This window comes from Fulvia fulva, chromosome 4 (genome assembly GCF_020509005.1).
Source record: "Fulvia fulva chromosome 4, complete sequence".
In the NCBI taxonomy this organism is placed as follows: Eukaryota; Fungi; Ascomycota; class Dothideomycetes; order Mycosphaerellales; family Mycosphaerellaceae; genus Fulvia; species Fulvia fulva.
This window is the reverse complement of record NC_063015.1, coordinates 5524453-5535769: the sequence shown is the minus strand read 5'-3', so window position 1 is coordinate 5535769 and position 11317 is coordinate 5524453. Positions and strand designations below refer to the sequence as shown.

The 11317-nt window shown below is 55.2% G+C and overlaps 5 protein-coding genes across 5 annotated transcripts; 1 reads left to right on the top strand and 4 right to left on the bottom strand.

Moving 5' to 3' along the window:
- Positions 1-902: 902 nt before the first annotated feature.
- CLAFUR5_05218 (uncharacterized protein) lies at positions 903-1688 on the bottom strand (the record flags this gene model as incomplete). Its single annotated transcript, XM_047904366.1, has 1 exon — positions 903-1688. One exon carries the CDS (start codon positions 1686-1688, stop codon positions 903-905), a length of 786 nt encoding a protein of 261 aa, XP_047761527.1.
- Positions 1689-2014: 326 nt separating this feature from the next.
- CLAFUR5_05217 (uncharacterized protein) lies at positions 2015-2860 on the bottom strand (the record flags this gene model as incomplete). The annotated part of the gene is made up of 1 exon (XM_047904365.1): positions 2015-2860. The coding sequence occupies one exon, from the start codon at positions 2858-2860 to the stop codon at positions 2015-2017; it is 846 nt and encodes a 281-aa protein (XP_047761535.1).
- Positions 2861-4039: 1179 nt separating this feature from the next.
- On the bottom strand, positions 4040-6583 carry CLAFUR5_05216 (uncharacterized protein; the record flags this gene model as incomplete). The annotated part of the gene is made up of 3 exons (XM_047904364.1): positions 4040-5381; positions 5435-6144; positions 6239-6583. The coding sequence occupies 3 exons, from the start codon at positions 6581-6583 to the stop codon at positions 4040-4042; spliced, it is 2397 nt and encodes a 798-aa protein (XP_047761534.1).
- Positions 6584-7085: 502 nt separating this feature from the next.
- Positions 7086-8660, top strand: CLAFUR5_05215 (uncharacterized protein; the record flags this gene model as incomplete). Its single annotated transcript, XM_047904363.1, has 1 exon — positions 7086-8660. The coding sequence occupies one exon, from the start codon at positions 7086-7088 to the stop codon at positions 8658-8660; it is 1575 nt and encodes a 524-aa protein (XP_047761533.1).
- A 1397-nt stretch (positions 8661-10057) lies between these two features.
- Positions 10058-10759, bottom strand: CLAFUR5_05214 (uncharacterized protein; the record flags this gene model as incomplete). Its single annotated transcript, XM_047904362.1, has 2 exons — positions 10058-10641; positions 10708-10759. The coding sequence occupies 2 exons, from the start codon at positions 10757-10759 to the stop codon at positions 10058-10060; spliced, it is 636 nt and encodes a 211-aa protein (XP_047761532.1).
- Between the last annotated feature and the right edge of the window lie 558 nt (positions 10760-11317).

Sequence of the window (11317 nt, the reverse complement as noted above, 5' to 3'; positions counted from 1 at the left end):
TGCTGTAGATGCTGAGCTCGAAGCACCCATGTTGTCATTCCTGTGTAACATATTCAATCAAATCCTGCTTTGGCGTTGTGTAGACCCCAACCAAGTGTCATGTACTAAGCCCCTTGCATATCCCTCAATAGGTCAGAGGCTGCCATAAGACTTCTGTAGATGGTAGTTTCCAGTACTGTTTGTCTTTCCGTGAAGACTGCAGATGTCACTCACGGTCAGACATGAAAACTGCCAGCGCCCAGTCGGGTTTGAGCGTGATTGCTCCGAGTGATACCAAGTCAGCCAAACGACATAACACAGAAGCAATTGTACTGGAAACTTCCGGAGCAGACTCCACTCTCACCAACAATGATAGGGCACCTTACGACATTTTCAACCAGCAGGACCTGGCAAGTCCGGAAGAAAGCAAGATCTGGTGTCGCTGGCTATTCAACAATCACGACGACGGATTTCCCGGGTTTCCTTTGCGGGAACCCTTGCCTCCCGCAGGTCGAAGACTGGTCATGGCTTGCAAGATCTGTAGGATGAGACGGTCGCGCTGCAGGCGCGGCAAGGGGACTGGTGGCTGTCGCCCGTGTGTCAGTCTGGGGCTGGAGTGCGACGGAAGGAAGCCATTGAGGACGGATCGGCGATTTCTGCCTGAGATGGGCTCTGCGTCTCCGGGATGTGAGGAGGACTTGTTCGAGGCGTGATACGGATGGCACAGGACGGATAACTAAGAATGCTGTGAAGCAAGCTGGAGAATCCGGGGTCTACTTCAGCGCGGAGCTGTTGAACCTGCTGTGATGTATCTGACGAACTGTCAAAGCTGTAAATGCTACGCTGAAATTAACCCACAAAACTCATAAACTCGTCATATCGTCATCCGAACGCCATTATCTGCCGAAAATGCACGCTCACAGTCACTGTACCTTCCAGAGCATATTCTTCACCGTCCAGCTCCAGCTCATCGCCGGCTCAGCAGCAACCGCAGCCATCTCAGGCACAATCGGCGTACTCACGCCCGTCACCGGCAAGCTCTCAGCCGCCACCGCCGCCCCAGCAGCAACCGGCACAGCCGCACTCCCCGTCGCAGGCAACGGTATACTCCTCCTCGCTCTCTCCGCAATCCTCCTTCCCATCTCCCCACTATCCCTGGCAGCCTGCCCGCCCTCTGGCCAAAGCCTCCACATCGCCAATCCAGTCGCCGTCGCCACGCTCGCGAGAATCAAGATCCCTGCACTCCTCTGCTCAGCTCTCATCTTCTGCCTCTCCTGTGCCCAAGCAGCGAGTTCAGACTGCCGGATATGTTTCATCTTCATCTCCCGTCTCTTTGTCCGCTCAATGGTACGTGCCATGCGGCTCAGATGGCGTGCGTTATCGCTTAGGATGGCTCTGCCGGCCTGGAGAGCTTTGCTGTCCCAGATCGCTGCTGCGGAGGTTGCTCTCGAGCCATGGCGGGGAAGCGGGGCGGCGGGTTGAGGAGGGGTCGGGAGAGGGTAAGGATCGATTTCGCTGGTCTTGATGAGCTTTAGGGTCGGGGAGTGCTCGACGCGGTCCAGACGGGAGATGTTGTTGAAGTGTTGTGTTTCGCGGCTGTTGCTCAGGGCGCCCAGGGCGAAGAGGATGGAGGCGTGGTGGGGTGGGGTGGTGGAGAAGGAGCGGCCAGCGCTGCGGATTGGGATGAGAGGGCGGAGAGAGGACGACATGATGGTGAGATGGATGAAGACAGACGACTGGGAGGGAAGATGAAGGTCCTCGTCGTCGTCGTGGAGAGGGGAGATAGGCGTCGAGCTTATCGTTGGCTGGGTCGGGAATGCGGGGTAGATTCTGTGGCGGCTGGAAGAAAGTCGAAGCGAGGATGTCGAAATGGACTGCAACATCCTTCTGCATTTATCGATGACATGTATCAGTATTCCTTGATATGTCGCTACAGAGCGCGTCAGTATCATGCCACTACAAGACCCTATGCTCGAATACAACAGCGCCGACAACAAGGCTGTAGACCATACACTTTCTTCGAAGCAATAGCGCTTCAAGCAACCCCCTCCTCCCTCACAACCTCCAAACACTGACACTCCTCCCCAGCAGTATACTTCCCACAACACTCCTCCTCCATCTCCCTACCACTCTTCTCACTGACCGCCTTCCCCGTCAAATCAAAACACAACCCCATCGTCCACCCGTCCTTCCCTCCCTGCCTCATTACAAACTCCTTCCGCGCGAATGCCAAATCCACAAACCGCACGCCGCCAGCGTTCCAAACCTGGAAGACATGCGATCTCGATGGACTGTTGCCAGACAGTGGCATTTGGTAGCTCTCTACCTCGCTGTGGCATCCGAAGAGCACGGCCGTGATGGGTGGCTGGGTGATGAACATCTCGTGCCAGGAGTTGAGGGGAGCGGTATCGTTGATTTTCATCTCAAGCATGAGGGCTCTCTCTTTGAGGTCGGTGATATCCGTCTCGCCCAGCTCATTGTGTACTGAGCTGCGTATCGCCGTAATCGTCGGTCGAGCCGGTGGGCTGTAGTTGAGGTCTGGTAGGAGAATGGGGAACGCTTCTTCCCGATGGGTGATGTGCTCCAGGAACACCAGGCCGATATTGGGATTGCACTTTCGATTCTCGAGGCGATACTCTGGAACAGTGAGGTTCCACGGTGTCATGTATGGGCCTGGCGTCTTCGACTTGGTTGGCGCGCCATCGGGGAGGCGGAAGAGCTTCTTCTGGATGGCGTGGGAACGGGTGATGAGTGAGTTCCAGGACTTGCAGGTGCGCTGAAGGGTGTAGACGTGATTCATTGGGACGAAGAGAAGAATGCGTTCGAGGAGTTCGTAGGTGGCGAGGACAGTCTGCGCGGCGCGGAGCTTGTTGGCGGCCATATTTTAGCGCGTTCGTATGATATGCAGTGCTTCGGTCGGGCGATGGGTGTGCTGATAGTGTAGAGGACTGTTGAGTGGTGTAGATGGCTCGGTGTATGTGAAGCGACAAGAGTGAAGCGATGATGAAGCGTTGTTGGAAGTGGTGTTGATGGAGCGTGAGAGTAAAGCGAATCCAATTTTGCCGCGTCGCCAGGGAAAATTGGGCCGCCTCTGAATTCGTTCGATACGACTTAGCCATGTCTTCTCGCACATTGACAACAACCCGACTACTGTAATGCATCACCATCCTTGACAGCCTCTTGTTATCTTGCAGTAGAGTTGACCTCGATCCAACAGAGGGCACCCGAGACAACAGCACACGAAGGCTTCGAAGCACTCGACAGCGCATATAGCACCTGCAATGACCCATCGCTTCAACAATCCGAATCAAGAATCCAGGACACGATGTCGAACCGGACAGAGTCCTCCGCCTGCAAACCCGCAGGATAGAACCTTGCCATTAGTACCAACAGCATTCGGCCGTCGGCTACAGAGTCCAACAGAACTTCAGTCCCATATCTCTCCAGGAGACGCATCCCCCATCACGAAGCCCAATTATCCCCAGCAACCTGTCAAGTACACTCCCAATCCTCAGCGCGAGCATCGATAGCAGCAGCACCCCTGAGCAGCACAGTCAGGCACAGCAGGATGGAGCCAAGCAACATACGCCGGCGGGATTGTGAGATGGAAGCCACAAGTCAGAAGTTATACAGCACCAGGAAAACATTATGGGGTACCAGTGTACAAGTTCCCTGGCTGAGCACGGCAAAGCGCGCAGAATAGGATAATTGGCAGGAGAACAGGTCGCTGCTAGGGTAGAAAAGATTCGATAAGAACAAAAGCAGCAGCATAGGAACTCGCTCGCCACTCTAGCACACGGTTCTCGCGCCTGATATGCGAGCATCGTCAGCAGATAATCTCTCTCTACAGCAGCGCATGTAAGCACGGCACGATCTAGCCACACGATACACCGCAGGAACCTGGAGGAAATCTTCCGATGATGAACAGTACGAGAAGGCGTTATGGGCGTACAAAGGATTCACGGCTGAGCGATAGTATATACATTTTCTTTACAGAGAGATACGCTTTGCGCACAAACAGCAACGGAGTTCGCTCAAAATCCCATCTCTTCCTCACCCCCTACAACTTCGTCCACCATTGGACCCCCGTCTCCGTAGGCACGATACTAGACCACGACGACACAACCGTCGTCGACAGGACCGTAAGTGTCGCATCGTCAGAGGTGGTCGTGAAAGTATGCACCTCAGTGTTGATGACGTAGACAGACGTCTTGGTAGTGGTCCACCACACTGGCGTAGCCACAAACTCGGACCAGGACGATATGGTCTTCGTCGACAGGACTTCATTCGTCAAATCCGCATGGGTCGAGAAGACTCTGGTTTCGGTGAAGGAAGTGCAGCCAGGGTTGTTCGCCATCTTCCAAGGGCATACCGCGGTTGGAAACTCTGTTGTGTAGGAGCCCACTGATCTCGACGTGGTCGTCGAAGTAGCGACCTCGGTGTCGACGATGAGGGTGCTCGTCGTGATAGGCCAGGCTTCGCAAGCGATGGATCCATCATGGGTTGCCAAGGTGGCAACATTGTTCTCACCAGCGCATTCACAGTACGATGCACGGGGCGTCGCGCCGCCTCCCCAGGCCATGATCGTGCAGCCAAGGTGGGTCAGGGTGGTAACGGGCGTTGGCTTCATGGAATTCAGAGACAATGCTGAACTTGAGGAGCTGCTGGGCGTGATCGTGGCCATGGAACTGCTGTTGCTGCTAGAGATTGAAGACGATGTCGTTGATGTTGTAGCTGAGCCCGATTCGGTGCTCTCCTTACTGCACACTGGCATGTTGTCTTGACGGCGTGCTCGTGATCCCCAAGAGCCAAACAGGCGCTCTGCGAGCGAAGAACCAATACCGCGACGTCCCGGGGGTCGTGGGGTGCTTGAGCCATCGTCTTCATCCTTCTGGTGTTCCAGAGGATCCCACAACTTCTCATACACCAGTTCGTTTTCGTCAACCCAGATTCGGAGCCCTGCCTCAATCTTTTCGTCTTTGCAAATATTGCCCTTATCGTCTCTATATTCAGATGTTGTCTTCTTCGCTTCAGGATCGTACTCGATGAGAACCCGACCATTAGCGTGGAACCCCGATTCAAGCCTCTCTTTGCCGGCTGGAGTATATCCTTCAATTTCTATGGCCCCTTCAGCGAGTCCAGTTTCGTAACCTAGATGATACTGCAGCATCTCCAGGCGTGCCTCATATCTGAAGGTTCGGGTTTGGGCAGCCCTCCAGGAGCGGTATTGGCCGCTTCCGTGGTAGGGAGAGACGAGGAAGGCATGCAACGGCTCTTCCAGAATCTCGCCAGGCGCGTGGAGGTGGCTTATACCTCGCCATTTCTTGTTGTCCGGGGTTCTGTATGACAGAGCGAAAGGCGCGACTTTCACGTCCCGCGCCCAGAGTGACAAATCTGATTCCCTGCGAGTGGGTTAGCCGGTGTGGTCCGAGTGAGCAATCACATCACAGCTTACTGCAGTTCATTGTGAGTCTCGTCGGGGCGGGGCTTGCGCAACCATCCTGGTGCCTCCCAAGTATGAGCCATGAAGGCGCCCTTCTTGGATACCACGATTATGGCTGTGCAGCCCATCAATCCTCTCAGGCCCAGGCCAGTCCACGTCTTGTGAAACTCAACGGTCTTCCAGGATGTCGCACCAGGATAGTCACGACTTGTATCTGGTTCACCGTTCGGCTTCTTCGCATAACTGCCCTCTAGTGGGACAATACGATTGTCCTCGTCGCTGTCGAGTTTTCCAAGCATAGTGTTCATCCACACGCCAAAGCCGCCCCGCAATGAGTTGCTGGGAGGGAACACTCTCTTCTCGATCTCAAACACGCTCTCATTGACGGCGGCGAGCGACCGCCTACCCAGGCCACATTCAGCACCACAGCTCTCTACCATGCAAACGGGGATCGATGTTGCAGTTTCAGTTGCCAGAGATGAAGTGGTACTGGTAGCCCCAGTAACGCTGCAGCCACTAATCGTGGAGGTTTTGGTGATACACACATAAGATGGAGATGCTGTTCCAGGAGAAGTCGTTCCAGAAGCCGGGATCGTGCTTGTAGCAGAACAGGTGACATAGACATCTTCCGTAGTGGTCGACTGCGTGCAGGACTCTGAGGACGAAGATGAGCTGGAGCTCTGGGTGGACAGCGATGAAGAAGCGGTAGTCGTCTGATCGTTCTGCAAGAGACATTAGTCTTGAAACCGGCGAAGTAATACTGGTACCTCGGTGGCTTCCTGATTTGGAGAAGCACCGGCGCGCTCGTTCACTCACATTGTCTTCGCCACCCTCGTTATCTTCACCACCATCGTCGTTGTCTTCGCCGTCATCGTTATCATCTTCTCCATCATCATTGTTGTCTTCGCCGCCCTCGTCATCTTCACCATCCTCGTCGTTGTCTTCACCATCATCATTGTTATCTTCACCGTCATCGTTGTTATCCTCACCGTCATCATCGTTATTGTCACCATCTTCCCCACCCTCGTCGTTTTCACCTCCGCCTGGCGGGCCTGTCGAGGTGGGTAGCTTTGGAGCGTGCGGGATGAAATTTGCCAAGTCTCTCAGCTCATCGAGTCGGTCTTGCAACCCGGTGAGAGCTCTCTTGCCGATGTCTTCCATAGTTCCGGTGATCGACTTGATGATGCAGCCAAACAGATTCCAGATAGTCTTCTTGCAGCCTCCGCCTCCACCCTGGCCTTCTTCCGGAATTCGGTCCGTGGTGAGGGTTATGAGGCCTATTATAGCAAATGTGTTAGTCGTGACCTCCAAAGCAGTACTGGTAGCTCAGACACTCGAGAGAGCTGTGGGATGCCACCTACCTTTGAGTTTGTCCAATCCGCGAATGATGGGCGTGATGTCGTCGTCGTTATGTTGGATCAGGTGATCAATAGTCGGAATAATGGCATTGAACATTCCGATGATGTGAGCCTGATTTTCCTCATCGCTTGAGGCAATCGGACAAGCGGTGTTGTCGAAGAGACATGGAGGTGGTGGGCCACACTCCGGCGAGAGGGGAACGCACGGTACTTGGGTCGCTAGAATTGGTACGACATCGCTCGCGCTAGTGGTGACACTTCCTGTTGCGAGCAAGCCGCCTGGTAGCGTGGTGGTGGCTGTCAAGATGGAGACCACGCCGTCTGTCTGCGTAGTGGTCACGACCGTGGTGGAAACGCTTCCAATTGAGGATGCGCTATTGCTGGAAGTTGTGCGCGAAGAAACGATGCTTGTTACACCTGAGAGCGATGATGTCGATGCCGGGTCGAGAGTAGCGCCGACCGTTCCACTTGAGGACATGCCGCTGCTGGAAGTTGTGGATGAGGACACAGTACCCGCGGCATCGGACAGCGAGGATGCTGAGAAAGCGGTGAGTGTAGTGCTGGAGGTTCCGAATGAGCCGCTGCTTGATGTCACGGTCGAGGACGTGCTGTTCGAGACCCCGGATAGGGACGATATGGAAGTCGCAGCAGGAGTATTGGTGACACTCGCGATAGAAGACGAGCCACTTTTGGAAGTTGCGACTGAGGACAAACTGCTTGAATTCCCTGAGAGCGTGGGCGTGGATGTAGGATCGAGACTGCCGCTGCTGCCCTCGACCGAGGATAAGCCACTGTTGGGTGTTGTGAGCGAGGACATAATGCTCGAGTCCCCCGACAACGAGGACATGGAGGACGCTGGAGCAGTGTTGGCAACAGTGTTAGTGGACGACGAACCGCTGCTAGGAAGCGTGCTTGGAGACGTCTCACTCGAGAGCCCTGTCAGCGAGGGCGTGGAGGTCGGACTGAGGGTCGTGCTGCTGGAACTCGACGAACCAACGCTATCGGTGGTCAGACTTGTGCTGGAGGTCGTGACTGACGATCCACTGGTGATGAGCTGGGATGAGCTCGACGTAGAAGACATCGGCAGGGCCACGCTGGTTGAAATAGATCCTTCCACGGTGCTTGTGGTACTTGTTGCGCTGAGAGTTCCGCTGGCCGTGAGTTGTGATGTGCTGGACGTGGAAGACACCGGCAGGGCCGCGCTCGTTGAAATAGATCCTCCCACGGTGCTAGTGGCACTGTCTGCGCTGAGAGTTCCACCTGAGAACCCGCTGCTCGTGAGACTCGAGAGTGTGGAGGTGGAGGAAGCAGCGAGAGCGCTGCTGGTCGAGCTGGACTCCTCAACGCTGCTGGCGAGGCTGAGACTTGTGCTGGAGCTTGTGGCTGAAGAGACGCTGTCTGGGATACCAGGTATCGTCGCGCTGGAAGATGTGGCGGCGCCAGAACTTATCGGATTCGCTCCATTACTGCTGCCGGAGACACCTGTGCTGGAGCTGGCGGCCGAGGTGACGCTACTTGTTGATCCAGGCAGCGAGAGTGTGGAAGATGACGAGAGAGCGGTGCTTCCGAGTCCGACACTACCAGTGGTGAGGCTTGTGCTGGAGTTTACAGCTGAAGAGGTGCTGCTCGTGAGACCAGGCAGCGTCGAGCTTGGAGACGCGGAGAGCCCATTGCTGATCGAAGTTGCCACTGCGGCGCTGCTGCGTGAGCGGCCTGTGGCGGAGGTGGTGATCGGGGAGACGCTGCTGGTGAGTCCAGACTGCGAAAGTATGGAAGACTGGATGATTGTAGTGCTGGACTCTCCGATACTGCCGGTGCTGGAGCTAAGCAGAATCAAACTGGCGCTAGTTGTCGATGAACAGCGGTTGTGGAAGGTGTAAGTAGAAAAGAGGGTGCTGTTCTGGAGTATGCCCCCAAGACAGGAGTCAGCGATTCCCGGCGACGGCACGAGATAGGGCGTCTCCATGACGAGAAGCCTGTCTGCGGTGGTCGAATGCGTGTGCGGTGTATCAAAAGAGCGTGTGGGATGAAAGAGAGTGTTGTTGTGGTGAGGGTTCGTAAAGAGCAGGAATGTCTACCAAGGCTGGCCGCCAGCTTGTGGACCCTGCAGCGGCAGACTAGCGACGATATGAAACGGCGCGAGGAGCAGCATATGGGAAGGAAAGCACAAGTGAGGAAGCGACGACAACAATCACGAGATGAGAGATGTCTCGAGCCTGTGCAGGCCATCTGGGCGGTAGAGGCCGGGTGAAGATGCAGGTGGTGATGAGTATATGAACCGGCAAAGGCGCGAACAGCATCATGTGTGACGGGAGTGGCGAGACGGAACAACGACAACATCACGAGCAGACACTCTCGCGCCCATCAATGGACTCCGAGGAACTGTATCGGTGTACAGCTCCGCGAAATCAGTACGATTCATGACATCCGAAGCCCGTGACAGCACGAGACTGGACAATACCAACAGCATATGAGACTGAAGACTAGAGACTCTGGGAATGGAGTTCTTCTTACCTTCACCGTGCAGTTTCTAGTGTGCCTAGACCTCCAGAGCGACGTCCACACCTTGCTGAAGCCAAGGGCAAAGATCCTCCGCCGAGGTCCTGACCACGATCGTGACAGAGATGGACCGCGCGTGTGAGGGTAGAAATGGGCTGTGCACCGTGTTCATCACCAACACAGTGTCGTCTCAAGCGCGTCAACGCGGAGCAACGGAACGGGCGCGGCGCTTCAGGAGACCATTGTGCAGACCTGTGTTGTTGCATGACAGCAGAAAAGCACGACGGATATCTCGATATCATGCCACCCTTGATTAGCACCATCCTCATGCAATGCTTGTGTTGCCTCAGCCCTACTGAATCACCTGGGAGATTCTCGTGCATCGACGCTTGGACGGCGAACGAGAAATCTGGGCTCCTTGCCGCTCAGCTCCCGCGAGTAGTCCCCATACGCCAACGCACGTCTTTACTTCAAAGCTACTCCCAGCTCGCTCACACCCGACTGGCTGCGCAGGATCCTTATAATTAGCGACCAGCCTGTGGACTTGACCAGAGTCAAAAGATATCACTCACAGCCACAATCTAAGGATGAAGCGATCTCTGGAGTCTTCTCTGCTGTAAAGCCGTTGAGTGAGAGATAATCGGGCGCGAGCTTTCCTCAGCAATCTAGGAGTGCAGGCTGCGATGCCAGCCCACGACTCCAGGACAATGTCGCGTGTACATCTGCAGAAGCGATCTCATTGATCACGAAATCAGGAGACGCGATGGACACTTCTATCCTAAAGCACGTTGAGCCATGGACATGTGTTCCGCAGTCGAAATTCTCGGCCTCGCAGTCTCACCCACCGCACCAGTGCTCCATGCACCTCCTCCGCAGGCTCCGTGGTTGAACCCGCCGCACCGGACCACGCGAAGTCCTCGCCCGTGATGCGACCATGCTGATTGGACTGCGCGTTGATGATCAAGGCGTCTCCACCTCCATCCTGTTGCAGCATGCTGTTGCCCTCGCCGGTTTCGGCGAAGAGCCTGGCCGCTTTCTCATGCTTGAGCGCCCAGTCTTGCGCTGGCATGCGCTTCGAGAACTGTGCCTCGTCAGGCACTACATCCCTCCAGAAGTCAGACCCCTCGGCGTTGCGATGCGAAAGCTCTTCATCAGAGCTCTCGTCGCCGTGGTACACGGACGGATTCTGGATGTCCAGAACTCCTGTCTCGTGGTCGTATCCAATGCGCGCGAGGAGCTCTGCATCGTCGCTGTCTTCGTCCCTGTACTCGAGGACCGGCGCGTTCTGCTCGTCTAGCCAGTCCTGCTCTTCAGTCGCCTCGACTAGGCGCCCGTCACGGTATTGCGCGACAGCGTCAAGCACTGGAATACGTCGACGAGCACGCTCGTGTGAGATGGCATCCTATAGTATGAGGATCTTGTGCTGACTGTGGACATCTTCCTCGTGTGCGGTGATTTCTGATTCGGGTTGCTGCGACATCTTCTGGCAGTTCTCGAAGGAGTCTTCGGCAGTGTTCACGGTGGAGCCTGCATTCACTGATTATTTCGATACTGCTGTGGTATAGATGAGGATGCGTGTAGAGCTGTCTTGGAAGTTAGTCGCACATTCTTGTAGTTTGTGCGCGCGCAAGAGACATACCAAAACGCCCGATATCGACTTCTTGCGAATGGATCAAGCAACACTATCAGCAGACGCTGGAAGTTCTGGTGTTGTTGCAATGGCGAAGAGTGGGGTGACCGGCTTGGGAGCAAAGTCGGAGCACGTGACCTTGCGACACTAGCCGAATTCCCGTGTGTCATCAGCTCTGCCAAGAATGCGTGTGCAGAAGTGAATGTTACCGCTGCAAGCCAAGACAGCCGCGTTCACGACTGTAGTATGCCTAGGAGAGCTGCTTCGCAGTATATCGCGTAAGCCTCAAGTAGCAACATCTACGCGCTACTTAAAGCAATATTCATACAACATAAGGAATAGGAAACTTGTTCAATTCTCAGATTCTACGTGAGCTTCTATAGCTCTCCGTCCTCTTGACCCTATGTT